At 35.5% G+C, this 15031-nt stretch overlaps 4 protein-coding genes across 4 annotated transcripts in view; 3 read left to right on the forward strand and 1 right to left on the reverse strand.

Moving 5' to 3' along the window:
• The window catches only part of LOC134842310 (NEDD8-conjugating enzyme Ubc12-like), a 398285-nt gene that overhangs the window by 352992 nt on the left and 30262 nt on the right, over positions 1–15031 (reverse strand). The gene's annotated exons all lie outside the window — the stretch shown is intronic.
• LOC134842276 (mannose-P-dolichol utilization defect 1 protein homolog) overlaps positions 1–15031 on the forward strand; it is a 160214-nt gene that overhangs the window by 48676 nt on the left and 96507 nt on the right. The gene's annotated exons all lie outside the window — the stretch shown is intronic.
• The window catches only part of LOC134842294 (guanosine-3',5'-bis(diphosphate) 3'-pyrophosphohydrolase MESH1-like), a 70687-nt gene continuing 55804 nt past the window's right edge, over positions 149–15031 (forward strand). Inside the window, exon 1 of the mRNA XM_063858577.1 lies at positions 149–158. The gene's annotated coding sequence lies outside the window, so the exon portion shown is untranslated. The remainder of the gene's footprint in view (positions 159–15031) is intronic.
• On the forward strand, positions 5488–9165 carry LOC134842259 (pyruvate kinase PKM-like). The gene is made up of 3 exons (XM_063858526.1): positions 5488–5791; positions 6244–6618; positions 7552–9165. Exons 1-3 carry the CDS (start codon positions 5780–5782, stop codon positions 8728–8730), a joined length of 1566 nt encoding a protein of 521 aa, XP_063714596.1. The 5' UTR covers positions 5488–5779; the 3' UTR covers positions 8731–9165.

The raw sequence follows: 15031 nt of genomic DNA on the forward strand, positions 1-15031 counted from the left end.
TTTTTTTGAAAAACTCAATACTCATTTTTTTTATAACTATTTAATATTAATTGTCGTTGCGTAATCTGTAAGTTTACCAAGGCTGATATTTGCTATATTGTTTATTTGTACGTATTATCATTTTGTTTTCACTCAAAGGGATTCGGCTCTTATTAAATTGATTTAGTTGACTCATTTTGCGTCTTTTAACGTGCAAAAGAAGTAGGTTTTTGCGTGATTGTTGCAAAAGGAATGGTGTAAAAATTTCGAATTTCAAATTTTTATTACTCAAAGTTATGCCGAAATTTTAATTTTGGCTCAACTGGCGTCCAACCAAGTATTGTCCGCCTATTTGACGCTCGGTAAATGATTTGGAAATTTTTTTCACGGTTGTGATTGTGCTCCTTGACATGCTTTTCTGAAATAAAAATCATTTGAGACAAACGTGTGAAATTTTGGTCGATATACTTTCTTCTTTAAATTAAAACGAATAGTTTTTTTTGGACCTAGTGGCTTCCGTCGATTTTTTTTTCTGCTAATTTACAATGTGATGTTTAGTTTGATGAATTGTCGCGAAGCTCGGTTTAGTCTCTGTGTTATCCTCGAGTCTCATTGATTGTCTGAAAATATTTTTTCACTCATTTGAATACAAAACACACCGTGTTAAAAACCTCTAATTTGAACGCAATATTTTTTGACCAATTAACTCAAGGTCGCTGTAATTGCCTACAAATAGTTTCAAGTCACTAACTAAAAGGTTTCCTGGCTCGTCTTTCGAGAATTTTAGTGCAGTGCAGCGAAATTTAAAACTTCAATTGGAGTCAAATTGATGCTTCTTGTAAGGCTAATTGCACTTGCGAAGCGTAGGGTTTTAATACGAAGAATTTTTGTTTCTAAACTAAGTCGCCAATAAAACTGCTAATTTAGTGGCACTTTTTTGGTATATCTATTATCTATCTATACTATCTATATCTATCTATACTATATTTAAATGCTAGTGACAGCTATCTCCCATATTTAAGCATAATAATTTTGCACGTTTAACGAAAGAATTTTTTTTCATGTTTAAGCTATATCATGTATTGCAATGCTTAAGAAAATTTTTCAGTTAGTTTTCAGCAAGGTCATTAATTTTTCAGTAATTTTTTTCGAGGCCAAATTAAGTCTGTCTGTCTGTATACCTGATTTTTTATTTAATTTGATTATGTCTCCTAATTTTTTAATTTTCATGTATTATCTATCTATCTATCTATCAAAAAAACTTAGATGTTAAAAAATTCCGAAACTTTGAAGCTCTCAATCCTGTTATTGGAATCTGTGAGGGTACTTTCAGGGGGTTGCAAATCTAGCCTCTGAATATGGCTGCTCAAATTCTTGTAGTTTCCGAGATATGACGTTCTTTAGGATTTTCTCAAATTTTTTTAGAGAACTGAGATATAAAAAATTTCACAAAACTTGAAAATACCATCTCTGAAGTGAGGCTATGTCAGGGTACTCACAGGAGGTGCAAAATTTGCCTCCAAATATGAAGTTTTTTTAAAATCATTCTTCAAAAATTTTCAAAAAACTTAGATTTAAAAAATAACAAATCTTTGAAAATCTCAACCCTGTTGTTGGAAATTGTGAGGGAACTCTTAGGGGTAGCGAATCTTGCCTGTGAATATGTCTGCTCAAATCCTTGTAGTTTTCGAGATGTGACGTTTTTTTGGATATTTTCGAGAATTTTCAAAAAAATTTAGATGTCTCCAATCTTTTTTTCTCTTTATCGTTGTCTGGCTCCAATCTTGCCTCCAATTATGACTGCTCAATTTTTTGTAGTTTTCTACATATGACATTTTGTAATTTTTTCAAAAAAAAATTAAATTAATTTTTTTTCAGAATTTGAAATTTTTTCCCCTGTAGTGTGGTGTTTTCAGGGTACTCTCAGGAGTTGCGAATCTTGCCTCCAAATATGATTTCTCAAATCCTTTTAGTTTTCGAGATATGACGTTTTTTGTAATTTTTCAAAAAAATTAAATTAATTTTTTTCTTCAATTTGAAATTCGCAACTCTGTGCTTGGGGGCTATCACAGTACTCTCTGGGGGTTGCGAGTCTTGCCTCTAAATATGACTGCTCAAATTGTTCAGTTTTCGAGATATGATGTTTCTTGTGTTTTTCAAAAAAATTAATTTAATTTTTTTCTTCAAAGTTTGAAATTCGCAACCCTGTAGTTGGGGGCAATCGGAGTACTCTCAGGGGCTTGTAAACCTTGCCTCCAATTAGGACTGTTCAAGTTGCTGTAGTTTTCGAGATATGACGTTTTTTGTGATTTTCTCAGAAAACCCAAACAAACTTTCTTTCAAAATTTGAAATTCCCAACTCTGTATTTGGGGACTATCAGAGTACTCTCGCGGGTTGCGAGCATTGCATCCAATTATGACTCTGAGTGTTTTTAATTTGAAATTCCTAACTGTGTAGTTTGGTGCTGCCAGGGTACTCCCAGGAGTTATAAATCTTGCCTCCAAATATGACTACTCAAATACTTGTACTTGTACTCGAGATTTGATGTTTTCGTGATGACGGAAAAAGGATTGAAAAAATTATCAAATTTGAATTTACCAGCCATGTAATTGGGTGCTGTCAGAGTACGCTAAAAGCCTGCAGATCTGGTTTCCAATATATGCAGTTTTTCATGTTCTCAAAAATTCGAAGCACCGAAGGTGCGTTACACGCTAGCTATATATTTAAATGCGGGCTTCACTATTTCGCCATGTTTCAAATTTTTCAACGTATATTTTTTTGCATGTTTAACAAAATATTTTTTGCACGTCTAAGCTGTATCGTATATTACAATGGTTAAGATTTTTTTTCGATTTTTCAGTTTCAATTCAGTTTTTTTTTCATCAAGTTTGAAATTAGCAACCCAATAGTGGGATTCTGTCAGAGTTTTCCCAAAGTTTGTTATTCTGGCCTCGATATTTGAATAATCAAATCTTTTTAGTTTTCGAGGTACGGTAGTTTTCGAGATTTTTCAAAAACTTATAGAAAATTTAATTTAAATCAATTTCTCAGTTTTTGAATTCTCACCCTTTAGTTGGGTGCTGTCATGTTACTCTCAGGGTTTGCGAGTCTTGTCTCCAAATCTCATTTCTCTAATCCGTGTAGTATTCGAGATGACGTTTTTATGACTTTCAAAAATTAAAAAAAAAACTTGGTTGTTGGATACTGTGAGGGTACTCTCAGGGGTTGCGAATCTTGCCTCTGAATATGGCTGCTCAAATACTTGCAGACGTTCTTAAAAAAGTCAGAAGAATTCATATTCTCAACCTTGTAGTTGGGTACTCTCAGGAGTTCCAAATTGCAAATATTGCGTCCAAATACGACTGATCAAATGCTCTTAGTTTCCGAGATCTGACTTTTGTTATGTCTTTTTTCAAACTGTTCAAATAACTTACATATAAAAAGTTCACTTAGAAAAGTTTCCATCTCTAAAGTGAGGCTCTGTCCGGTTACTCTCAGGGGTTGCTAGTTTTGCCTCTGAAAATGGTTGCTCAAATCCTTGTAGTTTTTGAGATATGACGTTTTTTGTGATTTTTTCAAAAAAATTTCATGAAAATTAAATTAAATTTTTTTCTTCAAAATTTTAAATTCCTATCTCTGTAGCGAGGCTCTGTCAGGGTACTCTCAAGAGTTGCGAATTTTGACTCCAAATATGACTGCTCCAAAACCATGTAGTTTTCCAGATATGACGTTTTTTTGTGATTGTTTCAAAAAAATTTCATAAAAATTAAATTAAATTTTTTCTTCAAAATTTGAAATTCCTAACTTTTATTTAGGGGCCCCCAAATAAAAAGGCCTAATTTTTTTTAACCTAAACTGATACGACGATTTTTGGATTTTTTGGAAAATAATTCACAAAAGTGAAGATCGCAATCCTGTAGTTGTGTGCTGTCAAAGTACTGTCAAAGATTGCAAATTTTATCTTAAAATAAGACTGCTCACATCCTGGTAGTTTTCGATATGTGACACATTTTTTCTGGTTTTCAAAATAGTACTTTTTTCAAAACATTTAAGGTTCAAGTTTCAAAATTTGATTTTCCCAATGTTGTAGCTGGGTACTGTAAGAGTACTCTCAAGAGTTGCAAATCTCGCGTCCCAATGCGACTGCTCAATTGCTTTCAGTTTCCCGGATGTGATGTTTCTTAGTTCATTCTAATTTTTTTCGAAGAACTTATATAATACTTTGCAAAATTTGTAGTAACGAACCCTGTAATTGGGCGCTGTCAGAGTACACTCAAAGAATGCATATCTTGTTTCCAACATAATCACGCTAGTTTCAATATAATCATGGTTAATTAAATCATTAGTTAAAATCATTTACGAAAATGCATGGGATTTGTTTTTTTTCGTGATTTTTCGGAAAATTTTGCTGTTTTTGCTGAATTTTCATTTTTCTCAAAAGCTACTTACATTTTTCAGAAAATGGTACCAATAGACAAATGGACTGCTTTTCCATGTCCATGCTTGTTTCGCTAGTCTCTTATCATTTTACTCGATAAAAGTTTATCTGAGATAAACAATTCATTTGAAAGAGTCAGTTCTAGTTTTCTCCTCTAAATAGCTAATCTCCTGCTTAAGCATAGAAACTTCTAGGGTTTTGTGTAAAGTTTATTTTTTTCGAAGTTTTGAAAGTCACGCCTTAAACTGAAATGTTTTTTTTTTTGCTTAAATTTTGACTGCGTAGCATTGGCAATTTGTTAGAAACTGTAGCTGCTTTATTGGTGGCTAGTGTTAGTGAAGTTACAAGCGGTCGTGGAGCAGATCTGATGTGATACGCCTTGTCTCAATTTCTTTAGGTGTATTTTTAATATTTTCATTTTTCTCATTCTTTTTGTTTTGCCTGCTTAGAGCTCTTTTTTGCATTTTCCTCGCTTGTGCTTGCAAAGCGCAACTTCGCCTGTGTTTAAAAGAAATTAGCGATTTTCAACAATTATTTAATTTTTTTCTTTGGCTGATAATTTTGAGCAGCGCAATTGCTTTGAAGCTCTGCTTCCCCTCTGCGTGAAAGAACTATCATTCATAAAATTATCGTGAAGTTCTGAGCGAAAAATTTATCAGTCAAAAAATTATCATGAAAATCGATCGTGATTTTGAAAAAAGCAAGTGAATGTTGTTTTGGTTTCCTTGAGTTCACGACTATGTGACTATGATACCCTCCGCTTCTGTTTTCTGAGATTGCAACACTCGATTTTTTTTAAAGAAATTCATGTGTTGAAGATCACGCTACGTAATGACTGCTTTGAATTAGTTGTTCTTTCAATTCACTTTACACATCTGTCATCTATTGTCAAGTGAGCCGTGTGATTTATTCGTAGAGCAAATGGCTGGTCTTTTTCTCTTGGAATTTAAGATATACAACAGAACACGAAGTGTCAGTTCTACGTTAAGTTTTTTAAAATGATTTTACACGACAAAAATTTGAAGCAGTGTGCAAATTGTTCTTCATTTCTCGTTTGACGCAAAATTGGTTCTCACATGCTTAATTTTGAGCGTCAATGTGAGAAAATTTTTTGTTCACTGCAGTGTGATTGGATTTGAAGTTTTGTTTATCGAAGAAAAAGTGGCTGGTGATCAAAGAAGATTGACTTCCAACTGCAGCGAGCTACTGGTCAACCCAATGTGTCAATTTTGTTGTATTGACTGTCGACAGAAATCACAACTTAGTGTTTGACTTCTCACTTTTAGGAAACTTTTCATTTGGAGTTTCGTATTATTTTTTGATACAGCAATCAGTACTATTTTTTTTTACAGACTAGAAATATGAATTCTAAGGTAAGATATGCTAATATAGTTTTCAGTGTTATTACTTGCTTCATATTTTAACCTTAATAATCATGCACGGAATGCTAACCAGAAATTCCATCACCGATTACTTCTTCAATAAAACGGTAGAAGTTCTTAACTGGCTCGATACGACGCTATAATGTAAAACAAAAAATAAAATAAGATGAATCAAGCTGAGAATTTGAGGCTTTGAAAGGACGTTTAAAGTTCTTTCTTGTTTAGTTGTTCATTTGTGTCTGCTAAAAGATTAAACTGACCGCATCTATTTTTGACAAGCTCAAGCTATGGATTAAAATATTAACAAGGTTAAGTTAGTGAAAGCTTGAGTTTCTTCTTAAATCACTACTAACTCGATTTGTTCGCAACGTCTGGTGTTTTTCAGTTAATATTTGATTGAAGTTACTTTGAAAATGTCGGAGTATCTTGATTATTCTGTGCAGAAACAAGGGCCTAAATCGAGAGTGGCTCGAAACCAACTGGAACACATTTGCCAACTTGACATCGAACAGGATCCTCAGTTTGTACGTGCAACTGGTATCATCTGCACTTTGGGACCCGCATCCAGAGATGTTGCGAAGGTGAAGCAGATGATACAATGTGGCATGAACATTGCGAGGATGAACTTCTCCCATGGTACTCACGAGTACCACGCAGAGACCATCAAGAATGTGCGTCAGGCAGTGGAAGAGTTGAACAAGGAGTCTGAGTGGAAATACAACGTGGCAATTGCCCTGGACACCAAGGGACCAGAGATCAGAACTGGCCTGATCAAAGGCAGTGCAACTGGAGAGGTCAACTTGGTGACCGGAAAAAAGGTAATGTTTTATGTTTTTAGTTGAGAAGTTCTTGAACTGACCTTGAAAATTGCGATCGAAAAGGGCTTTAATATGATACCGCACTTAATCTCAAACAAGCTTCGTTTGGGGTACCTAAAATAATTTAAAAAATGAGGCTACTTCTCGACAGGTCGCTAAAAAGTCGCTACTTCTGTGGAAGTCGCTATTTTTGGTGTGTTCTATTGTTTGCTTAATTACTAGTTTATACATTACCAAATTGTTCCAGATGCCATGGGCAAAACTAAACTGACCCAACAAGCTTTGAGCGAATTTCCATTTATGAGGCGCTAAATTGAGCTTACGTAAGGTCGCTAAAACGTCGCTATTAGTACTTATGAGGTCGCTACTTTTTTTCATAAGGGTGGTCACCCTGATCAACACCCACAATAAAGTTCAAACTTCGCCTCTGTGTTTAAAACGTGTAAAACGTTTTTTTTATCAATAAAAACAGAATTTTAACAGCCCTGAACGTGGTATTTTTAGTGTGTATTATACCAGTTTTGCCTTTACAAACTGTTTTTTTTTATCGATTAGTCTTTTGCTTTCTGTCTTATTGGTAATTCCAGCTAATATAGGTTTCTATTGTGAGATGGGAACACTTGAAAAGCTGTGTGAATTGCCTAAATAAGCGTTTGAAAATAAATTTTAATGGTTTTCTGTAAATTGTATTCATTTCCCTCTTTCATGTATTCTTTTCAGGATTCATCCCATTAGGTTGGTTTTGTGCCGCTTGAGCATGGTTGCTGCGAGTTGTTTGACAGGAAATGTTGTGAAAGCAGACTTGTTAATTTTCCTGCGCAATGGAATCATCTCAGTTTTGCCTATTTGTTGAAGTCGGCGAATTCATATTGTATCCCACCTTTTAATGCATGCGGATAGATGAACACTAAATTCACCTAGGTTTCTGTTTAGATCAAACTGACTATGGATCCCGCTAATCGAGAAAAGTGTGACGAGACTCTGCTCTATGCTGATTACAAAAACCTTCCCAAGGTTGTTTTCAAGGGAGGTCTAGTGTACATTGACGATGGACTGATCTCCCTTCAAGTCGACGAAACTGGAGCTGATTTTGTGAATTGTACCATTTTGAATGGAGGCGCTTTGGGGTCATCGAAAGGTGTCAATCTCCCGAAAGCTGAAGTAGATTTGCCTGCAGTCTCCGAGAAGGACAAGAGTGACTTCGTGTTTGGCATGGAACAAGATGTAGACATGATTTTTGCTTCTTTCATTCGAAAGAAGCAGGACTTGGTTGACATCAGAAACATTTTGGGCGAAAAGGGAGCGCACATTAAGATCATCAGCAAATTGGAAAACGAGGAAGGAGTTGCGAAGTTTGACGAAATCTTGGAAGCGAGCGATGGAATCATGGTTGCTCGAGGAGACTTGGGAATTGAGATTCCCACAGAAAAAGTGTTCATTGCACAGAAAATGATGATCGGACGATGCAGCAAGGCCAAGAAGCCTGTCATCTGTGCGACTCAGATGTTGGAATCTATGATCAAGAATCCTAGACCGACTAGAGCTGAAGCTAGCGATGTTGCAAATGCGGTTTTGGATGGAGCCGATTGCGTCATGTTGTCAGGAGAGACGGCTAAAGGCAAATATCCTCTAGAAGCTGTTCAAGTCATGCATAAAGTGGCCCGGGAGGCGGAGTCGGCTTTCTACCATGACGTTCTTTTCGACAGCCTTCGAAAAGCATTCGTGTACCCAATTGACCGAGATGTCTCAGTAGCAATATCGACAGTCGAGGCGTCAATCAACTGCGGAGCTAGTGCCATAATTGTTTTGACAACTACAGGAAAATCAGCGCACCTGATTTCGGCGTTCAGACCGCATTGTCCGATCTTGGCTGTGACTCGAGATGCGAGAGTGGCCCGTCAGGCACATCTGCACCGAGGTATCTTTCCGATCTATTACCCGAGTTCGAGGGCTGCTGACTGGTCGGAAGACATGGACCAAAGGATTCAGGATGCTATCAAGTTGGCAAAGGGACGCCAGTTCATCAAGAAGGGTGACAGCATCATTTGCGTTACAGGGTGGAAAAAGGGAGCTGGCTTCACCAACACCATGCGAATAATCCCTGTTGATTAAGTCACTGTTGCTGCACTGGGCCAATTTTTGCTGGTTGGCCCACATCAAGAATATATGAATTGCAGACAAAATTGAATTGCTACTACTCACCATAGTGTTTCTGCTATTTTAATGTTCTTCCACTTGCATTAGTCAACTATTTTGAAGCGTCGCTAGAGAACCGATGCTGAACTAATATCTCACTCGCAGTATTAACATAAAGCTGATGTTTTTTGTTGTCTCAATAAAAAAATTTCAAATTGATGATTATTTTGAAAAACTGCTCACTGAAAAATAGATAACTGTTATCTTGAGAGGGACAACAATTTGTGCTTTCAAAGCTTGGCGTTTAAGCCCGAAACATTGCGACTTATATTAATGATGTATTTTGAAACCAATTCAACAATTTTATTTTTAACACTGAGGTATGTTCGCCGGAAAGAAAGTAAATTTTGAGCCTGAAATGGAGCGCGCATTCTTATGTAATTTTTTTTTCGCGTGCAATAATTTCATCCAAAGACAGGTAGAATGGGTGGTATAGGTAGAATGTGTCGTTTGGCAAAAAATCGTCAAAGACATTATAATAGGGATACAATCAATGGAACATTATCTAGATATTAAGAGAACAAAATATTTTGAGCAAGATTGTTTCAGATGTCAATTATCTAGATAATGTGGCTTTTTCTTGATCATGGTTTGGAGCATTATTAAATGTAGTGGTGTGAACCCGTGATATTTCAGTGTGAACCCTTTAGCCTCTGACGCAAGGGTGTGAACCCTTGATATTTCAGCTGGCATGAGTTCAAGTCTGGGTTGAACGATCCACAAGAGCACAGTACACGCCAGGTGCACACGTCTAGCGGGTTGTAGCTTTTTTCGAAGAATGTGAAGAAACTTTCTGCTAGTTGTTTCATGGTCGAATTGTCGCGAAACTGTTTGTTGCGAATAATGTTGTAAAGTTTCGGTGCTCTTGATCAGAGGTTTTCGACTTTTTTCCGTAGCTCGAATTCGCTGCTTTGCCTCGTAATGCTGGTTCTTAGGGTTATTGGGATTGTTTTCGTCTACTTTGTATTTTCCGTCCATCTAGGGGCGGATTTTGAGGAAGAGCAGACGCCCCCCCCCCCCCCTCAGGGATTCGACCGCATGCCGACCCAAGTCCCCCTTTGTACTAATTTGAGATATCCATTTTTGGCTGACTGACCCCAAAATTTTCAGTCAACTCAGAAAGTCATTTTGATCGACCTAAAAGAAAAGGCTGACTTGTTTTCGTCGGGTGCCGGACATCAAGCCGACGGACTTCAAGCCGAATCGTATAATAAGGGACTTCAAGCCGAACACTTTGTCAAAAGGTTATGAAATATGATTAATTTGAAAACTGTTATTGGCTTTTTTGTTGTTTTTGAGCCTCTAATTGATGTTTAGGAATATAAAAAATTAAAACATTGTTCATGGGGTTTTTCATGTTTATAATTTATGCATTTCAAAATCCGCCTGATCTAACTTTCTGATGTCACTTTTAAGTGGTGCATTGTCATGATGAACGCTTATGCTGAACTAAACTTGCCTATTTTTTTTTCGAAATAAACATTTTAATGATAAAAATTTAGCGTTTTTATGTGCTTGTAATGTTTAAATTTCGGCTTGAAGTCCCGTCGGCTTGAAGTCCCGTCGGCTTGTTGTCCTAGACCCGTTTTCGTCTTAGTTTTGGCTTTGTTTTTACCATCCAACTAAATCGCTTATTTGAATATTTTTCAGCCTTATAGTTGCCCTTAGTGTTCTGAATTACCTCAGCTATTTCTTACCCCTCAAGAAAATCCTAGATCCTCCCCGGTTTACCTTATGTCGTCTTGGTGTTCGCTTTGTTTTTACCATCCAACTAAAGCGCTTATTTGAATTTAATTATTTTTTTTCAACCTTATAGTTGTTCTTAGTGTTCTGATTACCTCAGCTATTTCTTACACCTCGAGAAAGTCCTAGATCCTCCCCTGCGTCCATCAATGGTTACAAGAAATGTACATCGTGGAGTATATATATATCGAAAATGGTGAGATAATCAATGTGTATAGTGTTTCCTTGTAGTTGATAACTTTGTTTAATATCCATGATGTTGCTTTCTGTTGGACTTTTTCTATTTCCTAATTTTGTTTTTGATGAGTACGATACCTGCGACGGATATGAGATAACATGAACTACATGAAAAACGTAGGCGTGTAATTTGGTATCGCAATTATTTCAATATGAGATGGTTCTTCAAGGTTGAAGAATGCGCCCAAGGCTTTGTATACGCTTCGTTTGATGTTTTCGGTCCATGAGAGATTTTTCGACATGAGTACATCTAGGCACTTCTGGATGTTGACGGCATCAAGTTTTGTCTTTTTTTTGTTTTGTGGTTCAGAGTCTCCTTTTATGCAATAAACTTTGCTCTTTCCACCGTTCAAGCCCATTTCAATTTGCTGACTCCATTTCGTAATACACTTTGCCAGTGCTTCAGCCTTGTTGCTGTTGCTAGCAATAACTTTGAAGTCGTCTACATATCCGAAGGACGTTGGCGGGGTCACTGAGTCGGGGAGATCGTTTACAAAATTCAGGAACAAGGAAACCAGTGGGGAAATACACCAAATTTTTGTAATGATATTTCTTTGGTATTTTTTAAAATTTTTTATCGCTTTCTGTTTACTTTTCGCGGCTTAGTTTTCGCTTTGTTTTTACCGTCTAACTAAATTGCTTATTTTAATTTTAGTTTTTTTTCAACCTTATAGTTGCCCTTAGTGTTCTGATTTACCTCTTTTCTTTGTAATTTTTTTAACCTTGACATCGTAATTATTCCTTTTTTTTCGATTTATTCTGCCTTCAAAACTTTATTCTGCCTGTTGGATTAAAAACTTTTTGATCTTATTTTGGGTCGTTTGAATGAAAGCATTTTTTTATGCTCATTTCTGGGTTGCGAAAAACTTTAAGTGTCCTAACAGAAATATAAATCAAGTTTTCCATAACAATTGTTTTATCGCCTTTTTTTCACTGTTGTTTCGGATTGATAGTTTTTGGCCAATATAATATGGGTTTATCGGCCTCATATTGCGTACTGATGAGCAAAAAAAAATGTGTGCAAGCGTGTCTCTGTTTTGAGGGCGAGGGGGCTTAATAACTTTTTTAAAAAATTTTCATCTTTTTTTTAGGCTTTAAAGTTTCGGGCTATATCATATTGGCATAGTTGTCTCATATTGTTTCATTTGACAAGCCAGTAATGTTTTTTGATTGTTTTGAGTTAGAGGGGACTTCTTACGTCTTAAATTATATTGGTCTTTTGGCCTAAAAAGTTTCTGCCAAGGCTTTGTAAATTGTCTTCCGACGCTAATTTCGTATTCTCATGTCTCGGCATGTTTTTGCTTCAAAACTAGCCGTATTCATTAAGATAGATTTAATTTTTTCGACGTTTTTTGAATTTTTTCCCGATTTTCTCGTGTTGTGTCGCAAGTGGTGCGAAGCTCAGCTTCGTCTCAGTTCATTTTAATCTTAGAATGTTTTTATGGAGATAGTGGAGAAGAGTGAAAAGGGGAGAGAATTCTGCTGCTCGTTGTGAAGAAATTACACCGTCTGTCGTCCGTAGGAGATGTCTATCTGGACAATGGCTGATTATCTGACTTGCTGTTCAAAGTATTTAGTTATTTTACGGAACTATGTTACTGAAAAATTTAAAATTTTGAGTGACTCGAAAATTTACAATTTGATAATAGAGATTTGATTTTTGAGAAAAAATAATTGAATAGAAGGGAGATATTCAACCCTCTGTTGGGCAAAAAGTTAGAGTCAACTGAAAATGCAAGCCTGCTCATCCGAAACGAAGTTAGTTTAAATTGTTCTGCATCTGCGCTTTAGACTTCAGTCCTCTGTTAATCTCTTATCCTCCAGGAGACAGACATTCGCAATGTTCTTGATTTCTTCATTTTGAAAAATCAATTTTCATTTTATTTGGGGGGAACTCATTATTTTTTCACCTGCTTTAGTTACTAAACATTCAGAGCAGAGGGGGATTCATCTGTTTTCACAGCCAAAACAATTGGCACACTCCGCATGACTGGCGTCGTGGATAAATATTAAGCTCACTTGATCATCCGTTAATTTTTACTAAAAATCGTCTCCTTTTTAGAAGGTTGATATCAAATTAAGAATAAAAAAATTTGACAATAAAAAAAAAGTTGACAAAAGTTTTAAGCTAGTCGTTGAATCGAAATCTGATTCATATACTACGTTTAAATTGCTTCTTATACCAATTTTAAATTCTTATCTTAAGGTGTGTCAACTTACCAGTTGACTCTTTTCTTTTCGTTTTTTTTTGCTGCAATTTTAAAACTCGATTTTGAATCTTCGCCGCTGTTCAGTGGCATTTTTGTTCCCCAGATATATTAATCATTCATATTTAATTTTTCATTTAAAGCAGGTAATATTTACTTTTTTAAGCCCTGAGTATTTTATGCTACTTGCTTTAAAACAAGCTAATCACTAGGTTTTGTACGAAATCTTTTTTTGTCGTTAGATTTTTTTTAGTCAAGGCCATCCTACACTGAACCAGCTCATACTACTAGATTACCTAAAAGGAAACATCCATTATTTTTGACAGTAATTATCAACGGACCATATTGGTCAATTCTTCGTAGATTTCACATTGTTATCAAAGATTGTATGCAAAAAGCGCCAAAACCTGTTTTCCTGAAAAAAATATTCAGTCTCGCCGAAAAATACTCGAACTGCTATTTTAGCAATCTTAAAAAACTGTTCCATCTGAATACAAAGAGTTAGAGAGTTTTTTTTTGGTAGGAAGGTACCTAGTTGTATTTTTTTGTAAGTGCCATAAGTAGATTTAATGGACCGAGGTTTTCTAAAACCTTTTTCGGGTTAGATGGCTGAGAATTTTTCGTGAACTGCACTGCTGTAGAGAACTTAGTTTAAATCATAAAAGTCATCTGTTAAGTTGACTTTTCTTAATTGTTTTGCCAAATTTGATCGCGTTAAATCGTGTGCAATTGCCTAATGAACACTCGAAAAATTTTTGAAACCTGTCTTTTCTGAAAATGAACTCGTGTTGCTAGTTGAACGATAGCTTGACTCTGTCATGAAAATTGTCCTTTATGGTGTTTTTGTCTTTTTGCGAAAGTATTGTTGGAAAAATCTAAGTTATTTACACCGGACAAAATGTTTGCTAGCAGTTAAGGGTCCTTTCTTTTTTCTTGCTCGGAAAGTAAGCTTTGCTGAGACATTTTTTGTTGGAAAAAAAGTTTTTAAATTTAGAAGGTCGGCTTCGGCGCTCTTGGCTTATTTTTTTTTCAAAGTAGGGGCTCAGACAACTCTCAGTTACCGCTTCTCAGAAATACAAGCGAAATAGAAAGCTATGGAAATCAAATATCAGATATGCCAGCGAAATAAGTTTTACCTATTCTCAATAAAAGTATTCCAGTTTTCTCAAATTGGGTTAATTTTAACAAAAAAAGTTCCATAAATTGTTCTACAAATTCAAAGAGCTTTAAGGTCATCTATTTTTTTCGAAATTCAAAAATTGAAAGTCAGTTAGCTATGTTGGAAATGTTCAATTTTTTCATTTCTGTGGTAAAATTCACTTTTAAATCTTGTAAAAAAGAGTCTATGTTAAATAAATAGGATTTGAAAAAGTTGAAAGCGTAAATTAGAATCGTGTCAAATTCAGGATTTTTGTAGTCATTTTTCTTTAATCAAAAAGGTCAAGTTTCTGGCATTTTCTTTGAGTATATTTGGTTCCTTTAATAGTAAAATGCAATTTTAGACAGGTTCAGTTGGGTGATTAATGGAATATAAGGAAATCTTCGATCCTTCTTGAGTCTCCGTTTTTTCTTGGAAAGGTGCTTGCACTGTGTTCTCCTTGTTTTTTTTTCATGTAGTGCAAAATTTCAAGTAACTACTGAAGTGAAAATAGGTTGTAAGATGCTGCAAGCTTTACTTTGCCAAAGTGCAGCTAGTCACTGTTGATTTTGTGGTTTAATGCCTGTAGTAGAAAGACAAAAGCATCTATTATGAACTTCACGAAAAAGAAAGATGCAAATCCTGTTGAGCTTTTTCTACGAACTATTATTTTATCCCTAAAATACGAGTATAATGCTTTTTCCAAAAGCAAGAAGAAATAATAAAGTCACAATATAAATTTTCAGTTTTCAGTTAGCCGAACGGACTAATTTAGTCGGGAAAGAAATACTGTTAAGCCCTAGCTAAGGACTTAAAAAGTTATGAAAGTACGCCTTTCAGTTCTAAAATACCGAAAATTGAATTAAAAATGTATAAGAAAATTATGAAAATT

Source organism: Symsagittifera roscoffensis, chromosome 1 (genome assembly GCF_963678635.1).
Source record: "Symsagittifera roscoffensis chromosome 1, txSymRosc1.1, whole genome shotgun sequence".
Taxonomy (NCBI): domain Eukaryota; kingdom Metazoa; phylum Xenacoelomorpha; order Acoela; family Convolutidae; genus Symsagittifera; species Symsagittifera roscoffensis.

What these genes read in the sequence shown, in the direction of transcription:
- LOC134842259 (XM_063858526.1), top strand. An exon ending in ACTTGGTGACCGGAAAAAAG is followed by an intron (nt 6,619 to 7,551) that starts GTAATGTTTTAT and finishes GTTTCTGTTTAG; the next exon opens with ATCAAACTGACTATGGATCC.